The sequence below is a fragment of the Tinamus guttatus genome, unplaced genomic scaffold (assembly GCF_059628265.1).
Source record: "Tinamus guttatus ecotype Peru unplaced genomic scaffold, ASM5962826v1 Tinamus_guttatus_pri_ptg000194l, whole genome shotgun sequence".
Lineage (NCBI taxonomy): Eukaryota > Metazoa > Chordata > Aves > Tinamiformes > Tinamidae > Tinamus > Tinamus guttatus.
In genome coordinates, this window is record NW_028288728.1 from 557,625 (window position 1) to 574,785 (window position 17,161).

Consider the following 17,161-nt stretch of genomic DNA (forward strand, 5'->3'; position numbering starts at 1 on the left):
TGCATAGACCATTAAACATCAATATTTGTTGTGTTTGCACAGCCTGAGATCTCTAACAAAAGCTTCAGTATTATCCAACAATGCTGTGAAATTGTTCATAACCCCTTTATGGATCTTTTATTAAAATAATAATAATAATGGAGATTGTTTTTTAAACGATCTTCAAAATTGGATTTTAAGAAAGATTTTAAAGAACTTTCATAGGAACCTTAACAATGGAAATCTTGTGTGGAATATCTGTTTCTGACTATCATTAATTAACAGAATATTTAACCATTCATTATATAAACAAATATTTTAAAAATCAACATAATAAGGAACACCTTGCTAACCAGTACTGAAGCAGCACATCTGCACAGGTTTAGTTACTTTGCAGTCCTGAGGGGACAGACAAATCAAGGAGAGTTCTGCTTAGTGCATCATGGTTTAGCAAGACTTGCACTTGTTTTCAGGAACAGAATTTTCTGAAAAATAAAGATTTTTAATTAGCTTATCTGGATATTACATGATTTCAGAGAGCATTGAACATTGGGCCTACAGTTGCTGTAATGTCAGCAAAGGGAGCACTTTGAGTAAGCTCAATAACCAAGTGTTTCTTCAGAACAAGGAAGATGTAGAACTTGTCTGCAGCTTCTTTCCGGTTGTTTTTCTGGCAAAGCTTCAGTAAACTGAAGGAATTCACTCCTGATTTGTTCATGCGCTGTGTAAGAGAAAAATCAAAATCAGTTAGGTCAGCTTAACTGCCAATAAAACCAAATTCTGTCAACTTTGAACTGAAGAGCACTTCTGCTCAGAGCTAACATTTTCTGGTTGAAGGCCTTGAACAGCATCTCATCCTGGCATTTACATTTATATAGTGGCTCTTAACATTTTATTGCCATAATATTGCTACCACCTACGTATGCTACAAAAAATTGCATGCCTGCAATTTGCCAGAATTCAGTGAAACTGTACTGAGGCATACAATGAAGCGTATCTGTAATGATTTTCATGATTCAAAGCAATAAAAATCATTGCATACAGCTGATATTTTCTATTCAAAGAACAGGGTATCACACACAAATTAATTCAGAGCTAAATAATTATTGTTGTTGTTTGTTTCTAAAGAGCTACACATAAATGTAAGTATTTATTTATGGGTTATACAGGCAACCTTTTAAAAGAGTTAATATAAAATAACTAAAAGAAGGTTGCAAAGTCAGCCTCCAACACTAGGGAAAAGCTAGGCTGAGAGCAAAGTCTGGTGTACTTTGCTTTGGCAGAAGTTCCAGCCCAAATGTTCCCATCTCCGTGTTCTGATTTCCATATTTTCCTTCCTCCATCACTTGTTCAGCCATGAGGTACATTAGATCAGAGAACCACCCTGGGTGAAAGCATTTTTTTGGCTTTTTTTTTTCCCTTTTTTCCCCCAGCCAGACCAATGCTAAACCTGCACAATGCTCAGCACTGACCAACAGGAGGGAACAGGAATGTCTGGATAGGGTCAAGCATTTAGATATCCAGCATCACGACAAGCTGTGCTGGCTCCAGCATAAGCCTGTTTCAAATCTGTGCATATGACATGCAATATAAACATGCCTATATAAATGCTCAGCAAAAGGCAATTATACATAGCATTTGAAAAGCAGTAGTATGGTAAACTGTACAAATAAGCAGGACGTTTTTCTGACATGGTCCAGCCAATATCAATACCTATTTTTGGCATCTGTTTACAATATTCAATATTGATACCTGTAAAGTTTTTAATAATTGAAGAGTTCTTTTGCTCCACCTTCTTTCTTCACTGTCTTTATTACTCCTTATTAGCTGCTTGATAGGAAATATAGCAGAATGTTAAATAGATGTATAAAAAGTCATACACGAAGATGATAAAAAAGGACAAGTGTTCTAGCTTCATTGAAAATCCAACTGGAGCTAGACATTTTGATACCCTATATATAGCTATCTGGGGCTTTTGACACCTCTACGCTTACCACAGACTTTGAGGAACTGAGAGAAAAATTGTGTTAACTAGGTCCTTCCCTCTGCAAAAAGAGAGGCAGATCAAGTGCAATGATATGTCTTCTAGTACAAAAATGGTCCGTTTGAGCCTTATGAAAACAGCTTCCCAGTAAGACACTCCTGTGTGTGACTGGGATTGCTGAAATTTTTTGGTTTTCTCCTAACTACTAAGTTTAGAAACGCTTTCCTTTTGCATGGAAGCAGAGTATCTAAATAGGGAACTGTTTTCCTCACTGTCTCTATAACCTGTAACAGTGGAATCCCAGCTATGACTGCTTTTGGTTGGCAAGTTATACAGTAAAGAGTATGTGAATTAATACATTGAAATTCACAATAAGTTCATGACGTTATCACTTTTGTGTTTTAAATATTTCTGTGAAGGAATGCTGTTATGCTGCGAGGTTAAATTGCCAGTCTCTAGGACACATACGTTTGTTATCTCAGCTTGCTTCGTTTCAGCTTCTTGTCCCAGGGAGGTGTTCACCAAAGAGGAGCTCTCAGACCAGGCACTTCTGTCCTGCTGCTAGGGTAGGAAGGGTGGCATTAGCAGTCATACATACAGTCTCATCCTCATTTATATAACTCTGCTCCAAAGATTTATTTTAATGGATGTATTTCAAAATTAGTTAAGAGCTGATATTTCCATTCAGTTCAATTTAAGTACAGATCCTGCATTTTATACTATTAAGTCTTTTTTTTTTTCATTCCTTTTCAACCTGAAGAGCCTGGTGTTCTCTAAAGAATCTCCCTTTAAAAATAGTCTAAATAAAGAGAGCGGAAATAGATAATTAATTATTGCTAGAGTATTTCCTCAGTTTGAGACACAAAAGGAAAAAACAATGCTTTTATAAAGATGGTAGTATTTACCTTCTTGGTAGCTATATTTTATATTGAGGCTCCACTTAGAAATTGTTTATAAGATATTAATAAGAGATTAATAGACATTTTAATCAATAATTTTCTGTGAGAGTCCCCCATAGTGTGTATAAACAAAAACTTTCATGACACAAGCTGCTTCACGCTTTATCAGCTCTCTGTAACATGCTTTTCAAATATATGTTAATAATTTCTTAGCTTGTTACAAATGGAACCTTAATACAAAATGATACCGGTAAATGTATTTAGTAGTTCTCTAAAATTTATGGAAACTGCTCACTATAGTTTCATCCAGATTATTATCAATTGCATTTCTGCTATTCTCTGATGTCAACATAAACGAATCATTTCTAATTTTTTTCTCAGTGTCTGAATGAGCTGACTCCTGCAGGTAACTTGGCTCTTCTGTAATCAGCATCTCTGTATTAACAAAAAAACAAACAAGGTTTGAGAGGAAATTATGGTTAACCTCTATCCTTAAAAAAACTTTGAAAAACAAACTCGGACCTCGGTCTAGAAAACTCAAGGTGGCTGCTAAGTGGAATAAACATCATCCCCAGCAGGACTAGGGAAGGAGAACCTTTCAAGAGATCTTTTCCTTTGAAAGTTGACCTTTACAGGCTTGTAGGAGGTGGTTTCACTGACTAACTTCTGAGCTAGTCACACAGATAATTTTCCTGGCTAAATAAAGAGTAAAAGTGGTAAATCACCTTAGAGAACTTCTAAAATAGAACATTTTTTCTTCTTGTTTCATATTAACCAAAACATGATCTTCATAGTAGTAATAGAAATTATTTACCTGCATTTGGAGAATGGTTTGAATAATTTCAGGATAAATGGGAAGCCTGTTTTTAACAAACCTCTACTTTGGGAATCAATGGGAGAAACAAAAGGAAAACCCCCAAATACCTCCCTATGACATAAAAGAGAGAAAATCTTGCCCTGTGTGATGCAAGGAGCAAAAGAACAGTAAAGTACTTATAAAAACAAAACCTATTTTCTGTTTATATTTAATGGAGCCAATTTTCTTAACATTTAGAACTTTTAGGCCTTGCTTTGTAGACTACTGTACCCACGGTGTGTGTCTCAAATATTACATAAAGTAGATTCTAAATATCTCCTAATAGCTAGATAATTAATGAATTAAAATGTTACCTTCTGTATCTTGTCCTTTTCTTGTTTCTTCCATTTCAGATTCCACCTGTATCCCATTTCTTCCCATCTTAATTCTGTGATACTTGAAGCAGTTCGCAAACAACTGAAAACAATCATTTATTATGATGATGATTATTATTCTGGTGACCGTGGAGGGCTGTTCGTGTGGAAACCCTGCGTCCTGGCTCTCAGAAAAGCCACACAGCCAAAGAAACACAGTGCAACTAAGGCAAGACTGCCCGTGAAAGTTTTCTCTGTTGCTTTCTGTATCACCTTGTACACATGTGGATCTCTTCTTTACCTCATCATGAGAAACAGACTTACAGCTTCTTTGAATGATCTGTCAAATAGCATGTAGGGACATGAGAGGATTTGATAGACCACATTCCCATGAAAAAATGTGTTTTTCCTGAGAGAAGAACAGCCGGGACCAAACTGTAAAAGAAAGGGGGGCCTGGACGATGCCTCCAGTCAAAATGATAGATCAAGAGCATTTCGGCTCTCTGAGAGGCAAAGTCCCTTGACTTCAGCTGAGCTGGGAGCTTAGTCTTCCATTAGGAAAGTAAAAAACAATTTGATATGCCTTCTTTTCAAAATCATTAATCATACAACAATAACGCTTAAGCCTTATGTAACTTTAAAGTAAATGATAAAGTATCTTTAAAGTAATGTGCAAGAAAAAAAGGTACAATATTGACTACAGAGCAGAAAGAAAACAAACAAAAAGAAAGTAAAAAATTGACAGAAATCAGAAAAAAAAATGTATTAATGTACAATCAGATGCCAATATATGAAATTAATCACGTATTGTCAAGTTTGTGTGTGGTTTTTTGGTTTTTTTTTTTTGCTCATTTCTGCCATTCTAGAGAGTGGAGTGCTGGAAATTAAGGATCGCAGTTCCACATGAGGCCTTCTTGCTGAAGCAATTAATTATGAATCCACTTACAAGCACCAGATATCCCCTGAGCTGTAATGCAAAACAAGACTTTACTGCCACTCTGCAGTTTCCCAAGAATTCGCATGTAACCCACTCTGCAAAATCTCTTACAATCAGAGCCTAAATGTGCAACAGACCCCCTAGATGTGCACAGAAACACGGTGGCATAAAAAGCTACAAGGAATAAATCCTTACCTTTTGCAGCTCAGCATGAATCAAAGGTTGTGCAGCTTGGCACAGGAGAACATCCACTCCCCCTGACTCCCTCCACATCATTGTTTTCTTGGTTGGGGGCGCAAGGTCCAGCGTAGTGAGAGTGCCCACACAGTTGTTAAGCTGGTTGTATATAGTCTGGCAGCTGAGCTCCTTGTCTGCATCCACAAGCAATTTCCTTTTTCTCTTATTTTTTTTCCTCGGAGTGATCACTAAGTAGAGGAAGTATTTTAAAAATGGTATTGACCTTCTTCACTGGCAGCTATCTCTCTATAATGTAATTCAGCACCAGAGGAAATAAATAGTGGGAAAAATAATCTCTAAGAAATGTATTTAATTATTCCTTACCCTCATATATTTACTCTTTGTCATTACAATATCAAAAACGCAACATGAGGTGTTCGTGCCTCCTAGTTCCGATCTGGACAGGGCTTTTTTCAACAGCTATTGCATTATGAATATACACAAATGAGGCCCAGGGCACCCACAGCTTAAGCATGAATAAAGCATTGTGAAACGAGTGGACAGAGTGCTGACCTCTTAAAATACAGCACAGACTTGAGAATTAAACTGCAATGCATAGACCATTCCAACAAAAATTTTTGTAATGTCTACTCTTCCACATATTTCTAATTAAGGAAGATGTATGAGTATTTTACTGAAGCAGCAGCAATGTGGTGATTTAACAAGAACACATGATATGTCAGCAGGTTTGTGTACACTGTTTTTAATCCATCAGTAAGTTCATTGTTCTAACAATTATCAGCATACCCAACAACCTTCATTATCTCATGATTCATATCTGTATTTGCCACTTTAATCCGTCGGTGATCACATAGTAAACCAAGGAACCAATAGTTATATATCCATAACTACTTGAATATTATTTTGACAGTTCAGAAATGCTGATGTATCACTAGCAATGAAGGTTCTTCAGTTAGAAGTTCAGTAACACCCATGTGTACGCTGGGTTTGCACTGATACAGGACTGTAGAGGAGCAAAACTTATCTTGGTGTTTGTAAGAGTAAGATTTGTGCAGATGAGAGGAATAGCCTGGTATTGCTTTTGTATAATTATTATCAGCAAAGAGAACTCTGACAGAAGCAGCAGATTAATGTAAAATGAGAATATTCTGTGAAGCAAACATCTTCAGTAATAGAAAGTATGTAAAGTAAATCTCATACTGCACACTGTTAGCAAGAAACTGGTCTGGTTCTGACCTGTATCATCAATGGGCTCAAGCACAAATCCTTCTTCTTTAGACAGAAGTGCTGTTTCATTCATTAGATGATTTTCTTGAATCATGGTATCTGCACCATTGGAATCTGCCATAAGAAAACGTAGCAAATAACCCAAATTAAATGTATATATATAACATGAAAGAATTTCTCTACCTTACAATATACAAGATTGGCATGTTAACAACTTATTTTGTCAATACCAATTGAAAGTATGACCAGACCACCTTTATGAACTAACAAAATGACATTTGTAGCTGAAAAGTGGAGTCAGAAATAGTGCTAGATAAAGTTCAAAATAACAACAAACTCACCAGCTGTGCTGTTCCCTGGAAGATCTTGTGACAAAGGAAGTTCTTCCTCCATATCAAGAATGTCCTTGATTTGGCTATTTTTCTCATCCCTTAATAGAATTTCTCAAAAATAAAATGTGTATTTTTATTCATTCCAAGTTAGAGTCATGAAATAACCTGATACAGCCTTATATTACTACTTAAATATAACTTTTGTGCAAAAAAAAAAAACTTCATACAGTTTATAAAAGTTTATACTGCTGTGCGGCAATATTACAACTATCTTAATATGAAAAGAGGAGCATTAGTCTTAATTCAGTTTTCTATCTTTTCCTTGAAAAGTGTAATCATTGATACGCTTTCAAAGATAAAAGTCTACAAAGGTTTATGTAAATATTCTAAACCATAAAAATGTACACTCAGTGGCCTTTGTTATTCTAGTAGGAATAAAACTGCTGTAGTATATCACCCTTGAAAATATAAATTAAGTATTAAATATAAATTGAATGCATTTTATTCTGTACAACTGAAATTGGTCCTTTAATTCTGTTTCAGCTGAGAATGCCTAAATGAACAGAGATTTAGTGAAAAATAGTGAAAAACTTCAAAAAAAAGAGAAAACTTGGGTTTGAAAACAGTCCATTTCATGTCTGTTTGTTTTCCTGTAAAAATACAAATATTTGGAAAGATTTATTTCTGTTGATTTGTGCTAAGCCCTACCAATCATATCTCCAGCAGTCTCCTCATCTCCAAAGCAGTCGTGCTCGAAGCAGTAAGTGTCTTCACACAGCGCAGACTTGTCTCCGTTCAGACTTGCCAAGGTGTGGTCAGCTAAGACACTATTGCTGCTCATTAATATGCTGCCATCAAAGAAACTTTGTTTTCTTAGTGTTTCTGGTTCCTCACCTGAATACATACAGAATTTCTGATGATTCATCTATATGAATGCATGTGAAATATTTATTTATCCATTTCCTATCTCATAAAAAAAATAGGAATTGTTGTAAGATCTTGCACATAGCAAATACTACAATGGACAATTTCAACTAATTCAGTTAAAAAAACAGCAAATGATGAGTTTGATTCTTATTCTCTCATATCCCATTACATTGCTTCGGCAGAGTACTGGACACAAAAATATACATATGAGACTATATGATAGGCCAATCAACACAAACATGAAACAAATTCATTTTTAATAACATCTTTTTCATGCGTGGATATGACCCAGATTGTACAAAAAATTGTATAAAACACACTTCTCCTTATGAAATATTCCTAATTTCTCAACTTCTCTCACCAAAGTTTCTATCACAGAGAAGTATATTGCTTTCATAATCCTCTGTAAGTGTGATGTCTTCAGCTCTCCTCTGATTCAAGGTAAAATGTTCAGCAACATCAATGGCACTAATAAAAAAAATCACAAAATATAACATGAACTGAAACTTATTGGCCATTTAGCTGGAATGTGAAAACCTTGTTTCCAGAAAGTTTTCAAACCTGATGTTTTATTGCCAAAAAAAACCAAAAAGACAACTACAATTTTATATGGCATTGAAAGTACCCCAGCTGATCCTAACTTCTGTGGAGAAAGCACTGCCTCTCAAAGCTATTAGAATTCAAACCATTTCAGATTTTATTGATAAAATTTACTGCTTTGAATTTCCTCTATCTTGTACTTTCAAAAATGCCAAAATAAACTATAAAATATAGGGAAGCATTTACTTTAGTTCAGGGAGTGGTGCTGCAAAATCATGAAATTCTTCAGGTAATGTAATGGACTGATACGCAGCCTCGAAGTCCTCTACTGGAAGGTCAACAAGTCCTAAAAGCCACACAAAGCATAACAAAATAAACATCAACAGAATAAGTAATGTTCTCCCAAGTACATATAGTAAAGCTATAACTCTGTCAGGGTCTCTGGAATTATAAATAACAAAAACAAAGCTTAGGTACTTAGTCAACAGGACCCCACAATGGAATTAAAAATATTAATTTACCTATATTTTGGAAGACGTATTATTTACAGACAGATACAGAATAGTAAGCTGCTGTTGAAAACTGCTTCTCTGGGATCAACAATGTGTATGCGGGAGAAAAGTCCAAAATTAAATTTAAAGATAAGAGCTATAAAGGACACAGATGGAAAAACCTTTATACACACCTGGACGAAAGGCTGTCTTCATTTTTGTCAAAGCTTCACTACAGTCTGCCAAGAGGTACTTTGCCTTCCTGTGGTAGATTCGTACCACTCCTAAGAGTAAGTGTCCAGAGGTGCGCAGAGCAACTGCAAACTTCAATGATTTTTTTTTTAATTGTTTGTGAGTTAGTATTTATATAACAAAAACATTAAAATGAAAATATTATGCAAAATAGCTACAGAGTTATGGTAAATTACACTGGCATGGAGCTGGAAACTTCCAGTTATTTCTGTTACTAAACATTACCATACTGAAGCGTAAGTCGTAAGTTGCTGCTTGCTCGTTGTCTAAAACATCTCAACTCACTGCAGCAGTACAGCACATGCTGCAGAGCAAAACAGCTGCACATACTCTAGAATTTTCCACTTAGGGTATTTTAACTACAGCTACTCATTTAATAATGCAAAATCTTCTGCAGCAAGAAACTGCTAGGTGGTCCTAGATTGCGTTTTGCTAGATTACATTTCAGAAAATGCTTTTAAGTAATAATAACAAGATTACTCTAACAATGCACTTATAACCCAGAAAAGACAGACAATAACATTAAGATCACCAACTCTTGAGCAGGTATTTTCACGTAAAAGAACCTGCTTGTACCACAGAAAACCTTGGGTATTCTAACTCATCAATTAGTGATGGTACAAAATGTTCTTTACTCTTTCAGGGGATACAATCAAAATAGAGGGGTCAAGGACTGACTGAGTCATGGATATTTAACAACCAGCCCCATCTGTGCTTATCTGAGCCACACCTTATTAGTGATATACAGAGGACTTCAGCCCCCAGGACTGCTAATACGCAGCCTTTCATAAGCATTAATATATACTTAATTGTATATTTATCTCCTTACAGGTGGGGACCTGGAAGAATTCCACTGAAAGTGGAAGGATAGTTATGATAGGTTACAAATTAACCCTAAGAATAGCAAAAAACATTCTCCTCAAATGTTCCAGGTACAATTAGAAGGTAATTTTCATAGTCCTTTTGCTTTGGTTAGGTGGCTGACTCTTCAGTCTTTCTGAGACACTTGTTCCCTACAGAATATGGACTTCTGCACATGAAGCTACCAGAGGGCACCTTCCTCTTTGCTGACCTACCTTTGGTGAGATGATCTTCTCAACAGTGCTCTCTAAATTGCACTCAAACACATGGGCTTTGGTGAGCTTCTTCTCCCAGTGGGCAGCCAGCCATATTTTGGCCAGGGGCCCACGCTTATTCACGAAGAGGTGCATGTAGAACATGATGGTTACACGGATGCTCACGGATCACCTGCACTGTCACGTCCTTGGGGACTTTGCCCTTCTTCTTCACTGGGGCAGAAAACAGGGTGAAGAGGCAGGGGTATTTATGGGCAGTGTTTCTGGGACGAGGAAACGCTGAGGGAAAAGGGAGTGCTTGGGGCTGCGCTGAGGTATTTGGGGTACCTCACGTGGTGCTAAGGTGTTGGGGATACTCGATGAGGTGCTGAGGTGATGGTACTTGGCACCACACTGAGGCAATGGAGGTATCTTTTACTGCGCTGAGATGATGGGGGTACCTTGTGAGGTGCTGAGGTGATGTGGGTGTTTGGCACTACACTGAGGTAATGGGGGTACTTGGTGCTGCGCTGAGGTGATGGGGGTACCTGGTGAGGTGCTGAGGTGATGGTATTTGGCACTACACTGAGGCAATGGTGGTGTCTGGCGTGGTGCTGAGGTGATGGAGGTACCTGGTGAGGCGCTGAGGTGATGGTATTGGCACTACGCTGAGGCAATGGAGGTAACTGGTACTGTGCTGAGGTGCTGGGGGTACCTGGTGCAGTGCTGAGGTGTTGAGGGTACTTGGCGTTGCACTGAGGAAATGGGTGTACCTGGCACAGTGCTGAGGCACTCGGGTGTTGGGGGTACCTGATGAGGCAGTGAGGTGATGGTACTTGGCACTACACTGAGGCAATGGGGGTACCTGAGGTATTGGGGGTGCCTGGTGCTGTGCTGAGGTGTTAAGTGTATCTGGTGAGACATGGAGGCAATGTGGATACTTGGCACTACACTGAGGCAATGGGGGTACTTGGTGTTGCACGGAGGTATTGGGGATACCTGCTGTGGCACCGAGGCGATGGAACTACCTGGTGAGGTGCTGAGATGACTGTACTTGGCACTACACAGAGGCAATAGGAGTGTCCGGTGCTGTGCTGAGGTGTTTGGGGTACCTGGTGGAGTGCTGGCACTACACTGAAGCAGTGGGAGTGCTTGGTGCTGCACTGAGGTGACGGGCGTACTTGATGAGGCACTGAAGACAGGGTGCTTGACACTACACTGAGGCAACAGGGGTACTTGGCACTGTGCTAAGGTGTTGGGGTTACTTGGTGCAGCACTGAGGTGATAGGGGTACTTAGTACTTCACTGAGGCAACGGGTATACTTGGCACATTCCTGAGGGGCTAGCGTGCTGGGGGTACCTGATGAGGCAGTGAGCTGACGGTACTTGGCACTATGCTGGGGCAGTGGGGGTACTTGCTGCTGTGCTGAGGTGTTGGGGTTACCTGGCAAGATGCTGAGGAGATGGGGCCACCTGGTGAGGCGCTGAGGTGATGGGAGTCCTTGGCACTACACTGAGGCAATGGAGGTATATGACGCTGTGCTGAGGTGATGGGGGTATCTGGTGAGGCGCTGAGGCGATGGGGGTACTTGACACTACAGTGAGGTAGTGGGGGGTACCTGGTAGTGCGCTGAGAGGGATACCTAATGGTGCGCTGAGATATTGGAGGTACTTGGCACTACACTGAGGTGACAGCGGTAGTTGGCACTGCGCTGAGGTGATGGGGCTATCGAGGACAAGGCTGAGGCTATGGGTGTACCTGGCACAGAACTGAGGTGATGGGGGTAGCTGAGGCAGCGCTGAGGCAATGGGAGTACTTAGCGCCGCACTGAGGTGACGGGGGTATCTGGCGCAGTGCTGAGGCGATGGGGTACTTAGCGTCACACTGAGGCGATGGGGGTACCTGGGGCAGTGCTGAGGTGATGGGGGTACTTAGCGCCTCACTGAGGTGACGGGGGTACCTGGGGCAGCGCTTAGGCGATGGGGGTACTTAGTGTTACACTGAGGTGATGGGGGTACCTGGGGTAGCGTTCAGGTGATGGGAGTACCTGGGGCAGCGCTGAGGCGATGGGGGTACTTAGCGCCGCACTGAGGTGACAGGGGTACCTGGGGCAGTGCTGAGGCAATGGGGGTACTTAGTGTCACACTGAGGTGATGGGGGTACCTCGGGTGGTTTGAGAGGTGGCCTGTACTTACAGCAGTGCTGAGGGAATGGCAGCGGCCCTGACCAGAGGGGGGTACCTACCGCGGCGCTGAGGGGAGCTGTCGAGCGTCGTGCTGGGCTGGCGAGGCTGCTCAGAGGGCTCTTGGGCTGGCGGAGAGGGGTACCCAGCACAGTGCGGGGCTGGCGGAGGGGGTACCCGGCGCGGTGTGGGGCTGATTGGGGGTCCGCAGCGCCGCACTCAGGGCAAACGGGGCAGGGGCGCCGCGCGCTCCCGCCGCGGGTCCAGCGCGAGGACGGCGGCTGCTCCCCCCGCGGAAGGGGGTCTACCCGGCGCTAGATGGAGAAACTCCGGTCGCCGTCCTCGCCGCGGAGGCTTTACCCGCTGCCCCTTGCCGAGCCCGCCGCGACCTCCGCGCCACCTTGAGCGGTGCCGGCTGCGGGCGCCCGCTCGGCCGCGGGGTGCCGGGAGTACCGAGGAGGCGAGAAGAGGGAGCCTCAGCCCCGCTGCCTCGGAGCAGCGGCGGCCATGAGCGCCCCGGCTCCCTCCAGCCCTGCCCGCAGCCTGCGCCCGCCGACCCCTGGCGCTGCCGTTTGCCTCTCCCAGCACAACCCAACGCGCCCATGGAGGGTCCCGATGCGCCCCGGGCACGGCGCGTGGTGCACGCGCGTGTGTGCGCGCACTCGCGCGCGCACGTGCGCGCGCGTGCAAGCCGGGCGCAGCCCCGCAGCGGCGCGCGCGGGTGCGGGCAGGTGCGAGCGGGCAGGTGCGCGCGCGCCCGTGCCGCCCGCGGCCCGCGTGTGCCCGTGCGCGCCCGGGGGCGCCCGCCGCGCTGCCCTCGCCTCCCGCCGCCGGGCGGCCCCGGCCCGGCGCAGGGAAGAGCGGCTCCGGGTAGGAGCAGCGCGGGGACGTGGCGCGGGGCGGCGGCTCGGCGCGAGCGGCGGGCAGCGGGGGGCAGCTCGGCGCGGCTCCGGGGGGACAGCGGAGCCGCCGCGGGCCGCTCGCGCATGGCTTCCCCGCGGGCGGCGGAGCCGGCGCTGGCGCTGGGGCCGGGCCCGGGGCTGGCGCTGGCGCTGGGCTGCGCGCTGAGCGGGGCGGCGCTCGTGGTGCTGGCGGGGGCCGTTCCGCGGGCGGCGCGGCCCGACCCGGCCGTGCCCGCGCGGCAGATGGAGCGGCTGGAGGCGCGCGCCGCGCGGCTCCGCGCCCGCCTCGACCGCTGCACCGTGGCCGGGCTGGCGCTGCTCGCCCTGGGCGGGCTGCTGCTCGCCGCCCTGCTGCTGGCCGCCGCCGCCGCCCGCCGCCGCGCCCGCGCCGCCCGCGCGCACGGCGGCACCTACGGCTCCGTGCGCCTGCGGCTGCGGCGCCTCTCGGAGGGCGACCAGGCCCTGCTCGAGAGCCAGCTCGGGCCGCCCCCGCCGCCGGCCCCCGACGGACAGGGCTCGTAGCCCTGCGGCCTCCCCGCCGCTCGCCCCCTCGCAGCCGTGTCCGCGCGGCCTTCGGACACCCTGCTCGGCCGTGGCTCCTTCCGGACGGGCTCCAGCTCCGCTCGCGCCGGGGCCGCGCCGCGTTGGGACACCCCGTCGTCCTCTCCCGACGGGGACCTGCCCGTGCGCACAGTGGGACGACGCAGCCTGCGGAGGCCCCGCTCATCCTCTCCTGGACGACAGTCCGACCCACCAGCAGCCGAGCGACGTCGTCTTCCAGGCGGGATTCCTGTGCCATGGACAGTTACTGCCTCCCGAGGCCCAGCACATCCCCTGATGGGGAGCACGGGCCCTGCTCCTTGTCACTGCCCCACGAGCTTCCAAGCAGCCGTACGTAGCTGGTGGCTCCATTTTGGGATGTAGCTTTTAATTTCTGCTGCCAGTGACCTTTCTTTTTAAGCAATAGTTTCTTGTAAAACAGCGTGCTGTAGAATTGGTGCTTTGCCAGCTCCCGGCGGAGCGCGGGGATGGACCTCCCACAGCCCAGCCCTGCTCTGGCGAGCGGAACGGAGCCCGGACACGCTTCCACACCGCTGCTCCCACCAGTGCCCCCAAACACCCTCCTCAGCCCCGTCGGTGCTATGGTGCTATGGAGAGAATAATTCACAAAGCTTTGAGAAACTGTGGTTTTTCTTTTTTAAAAATGATTATTCCCATTTTGAATACGCAGCTCTGCCCATTGGGGTGCCTGAGCATGAGTCTGTGCTGATCACAACTGTCCTTGGCGGCAGTGTGAAGGTGAAACTGCATCGCGGGGATTAAACGTGAAGCATCGTCACAGCCCATGTTGTTCTGCGGAAAGAAAAAGCGGTAGGAGCAGGATGCCCAGGAAGGGATATAATCACCGCTAAGGAAATGCAGAACAGCAAAAGGTGCCTCTGCCGTGAGCTGCAGCTGGTTTGTAATCCAGTCCGTGATTAAACCTGCCCTGGAGGTTTCCAGGCGGGAGCGAATTTCTCTAGACAGCCGACAAGAGGGAAGTCACTTCTGCAGCACCACCACTGCCCGGATCCCATTTTATTTCCGTGCCTCCAGCACATCCCTCCCTGTCCCCAAGGGGCCTCTTGTGCCCGTCAGCAATCCCATGGGCCACCAAGCAGCTCCTGCTCATAGCCCTGGAGCCTCCCTGTGTCCCAGAGCATCCCTGCGGCCCTGGGACATCCTGTGTCTCTGGAGCATCCCTGTGCCCGGAGCATCCCTGGGGCCATGACTCCGGTGGACATTGTACCTCAGAAGTTGACTTCTCTGGGGTATGGAAAACCCCTTGAGTGTCCCCTAAGATGGGCTTGGGGGATTGGGATGAACAAAATAAACTTCCCAGTTGGAATATAAATATTTAATGGAGCACATTGCCCGTGCAGCGCAGGGCTTGAGGCTCCCAGGATGTCTCGGGATGGAGCCCTTGGTGGCGCCCATGACCCCCGCTCTCGCCGGGGCCTTGGTTACTTCAAGGAATAAATAATTCTTGGTTGCTGTCACCGTCCCCAGAGCTGCTAAACTCACCTGAGCTCGGGGGGCGGTTGCTGCAGGGCGAGCGCGGGCGTCGCTGCTGCCCTGGAGTGAGCAGGGAGCGGAGACGGGGCACGATGGGATGGGCCAGGGCGCAAAGGGACCTGGAGCCTGGTCCCGGCAACATTCCAGGATGGAGCATCGCCCAGTGCGGGGCTTAACTGGCTCCTTGGCACCTGAGTGCTTCCAGGTGCTTGCGTTAGCTGCCAGCATCCTGCCCTTCCCAGCGAGCAGACAAGGAGCATCCCTGCATCCCCCGGAGCCTCCCCAGGTCCCCCGGAGTGTCCCTGCGTCCTGCAGAGCATTCCTGTGTTCCCCGGAGTATCCCTGCATCCCCCAGAGCATCCCCACATCCCCCAGAGCCTCCCTGGGTCCCCCAGAGTGTCCCTGTGCCCTGCAGAGCATCCCCATGTTCCCTGGAGCATCCCTGCATCCCCCAGAGCATCCTCACATCCCCCAGACCACCCCCATGTCCCCCAGTGCATCCCTGTGTCCCTGGCACATCCCCACGTACCCTGGCGCGTCCCGGTGTCCCTGGCGCATCCTCACGTACCCCAGTGCATCCCCGTGTCCCCAGCGCATCCCCGCACCCCTCGGCGCCGTGGGGCCCTCGTGCTCTCGCGAAGCGCCTCCTCCACCACCTGCTCCCCAGCCGCCCGCCCGGCTCCGCGCACATGAGGCTGTTGCCGAGGGCTCAGCCAGCACCGGCTCACGTTAACGAGCGCTCCGAGGCCACCTGGGATCCCACAGGGATCGCTCCAGCACCCGCGGCCGGGCAGGCCGGCGCTCCCGAGCCTGCTGCAGCGGGGCAGGCTCCACGCGGAGCCGCGGGCAGCGACCACCCGCCACCTGCGGTGCTGGCACCTCTGCCTGGGATGCGGCGCAAGGGCTGCGGCTCCCGGCTGCATTTCCCCACCCTGCTCCCAGCCCAAGGTCGCCCACACTGTAAATCCAAACTGCGGCCGTGGGCAAGGGAGTTTAGAAGGGAAAAGGGCCTGGGGAAAAGAGCGAGGTGAAGGGGATCGCTGCCCCTTTCTATTTACGTGGGTGCCGCTGCACGCAGCCTAACGGCAGCGCTCAGTACCCCGGGGAGCCGACTGCGGCACGTGGTGCAGCCGGTGCCGGGCCGCTTTCCGCTTCATTTTGTGAATGCAGTCGCGGTGCCTTGGGGGAGCGCGGCAGCCCCAGCGTGAATCCTCCACGCAGGCGACGCGGGAGCAGCCGGGGCGGTGCCGGAGCCAAGGGCACCTTCAGGGCTCCGCTCCGGCAGGCAGCGAGGAGGGGACACCCCGCCGAGCACCAACACAACGTTTCAGCGGGATTTTATTCCAAACTCCTGAGCATCCTTCCAAGAAATCAAACCCCGACAAGAAAAAACAGCATCAGCCCTGGACAAGAAACAAGCCACAACACCCGAACTCACTGCTGACGGGGGAGCCCCGCGGAAGGGAGCGGGTCAGGGAGAGCTTAGGGCTGTGCAGAGCTTCTCCCTTCCCTCCAGCTGCCCAGGAGGCTCCTGCCCTCGCCCGACCGCTCTGCGCCGGTGGCCTGTGGTACCATGAACCCAGCCAGGAGGGAGACACCAATGGGACAGGTCGCAGGGACGCGCGTCCCCGTCACCCCTCCACAAAGCGCAGGGGAGCGAATCCCGCAGCCCTGCGACCCCTCTCCCTGCAGCCTCCTCTACCCCGGCCCCGCCGGACAGCCCTTGCCCCGTCTGCAGGCGCCCCAGGGAATGGAAAACACCACGACTGCCATTCCCCACGCAGGGAACCGCCTCCGCAAGGGGAGCCCATCTCCAGCCTCAGCCACAACCGCGGGCGTAAACCCAGCGGCGAAAGCGGGGCCTCCCCGGAGAGGCCGAGGATGAAACCTCCTCACAAGCCGGGTGAATGTGGGGCACTGCTACGCACCCCACGCTGCCATCGTCCGCCCGGCAGGCGCCTTTCAACTAGGTGCAAAACGGCAGTTTGAAAACAAACAAGATAAACCTGCTGCCTCCTCTCCTGCTCAAC

The 17,161-nt window shown here is 47.9% G+C and overlaps 2 protein-coding genes across 2 annotated transcripts; one reads left to right on the forward strand and one right to left on the reverse strand.

The window, feature by feature from the left end:
- Positions 1-462: 462 nt before the first annotated feature.
- RAD21L1 (RAD21 cohesin complex component like 1) lies at positions 463-10,199 on the reverse strand. Its single transcript, XM_088523545.1, has 13 exons — positions 10,013-10,199; positions 8,879-9,008; positions 8,440-8,539; positions 8,015-8,121; positions 7,435-7,620; positions 6,736-6,837; positions 6,404-6,508; positions 5,165-5,394; positions 4,033-4,135; positions 3,158-3,297; positions 2,432-2,521; positions 1,732-1,809; positions 463-700 (listed from the first exon to the last, which is right to left on the reverse strand). The coding sequence occupies exons 1-13, from the start codon at positions 10,154-10,156 to the stop codon at positions 512-514; spliced, it is 1,704 nt and encodes a 567-aa protein (XP_088379671.1). The 5' UTR covers positions 10,157-10,199; the 3' UTR covers positions 463-511.
- A 2,961-nt stretch (positions 10,200-13,160) lies between these two features.
- On the forward strand, positions 13,161-13,598 carry TMEM74B (transmembrane protein 74B). The gene has a single exon (XM_088523624.1). It carries the CDS (start codon positions 13,161-13,163, stop codon positions 13,596-13,598), a length of 438 nt encoding a protein of 145 aa, XP_088379750.1.
- The last annotated feature ends 3,563 nt before the right edge of the window (positions 13,599-17,161 follow it).

Excerpts from the sequence above, each read along its gene's own strand:
- TMEM74B (XM_088523624.1), top strand. The coding sequence starts at position 13,161 with ATGGCTTCCCCGCGGGCGGCGGAGCCGGCGCTGGCGCTGGGGCCGGGC.
- RAD21L1 (XM_088523545.1), bottom strand. The coding sequence starts at position 10,156 with ATGTTCTACATGCACCTCTTCGTGAATAAGCGTGGGCCCCTGGCCAAA. Across the intron at positions 8,122-8,439 it reads GCACCACTCCCTGAACTAAA|TGCCATTGATGTTGCTGAAC; the intron begins GTAAATGCTTCC and ends TTTTTTTATTAG. Across the intron at positions 7,621-8,014 it reads TCTCTGTGATAGAAACTTTG|GTGAGGAACCAGAAACACTA; the intron begins GTGAGAGAAGTT and ends GTATGTATTCAG.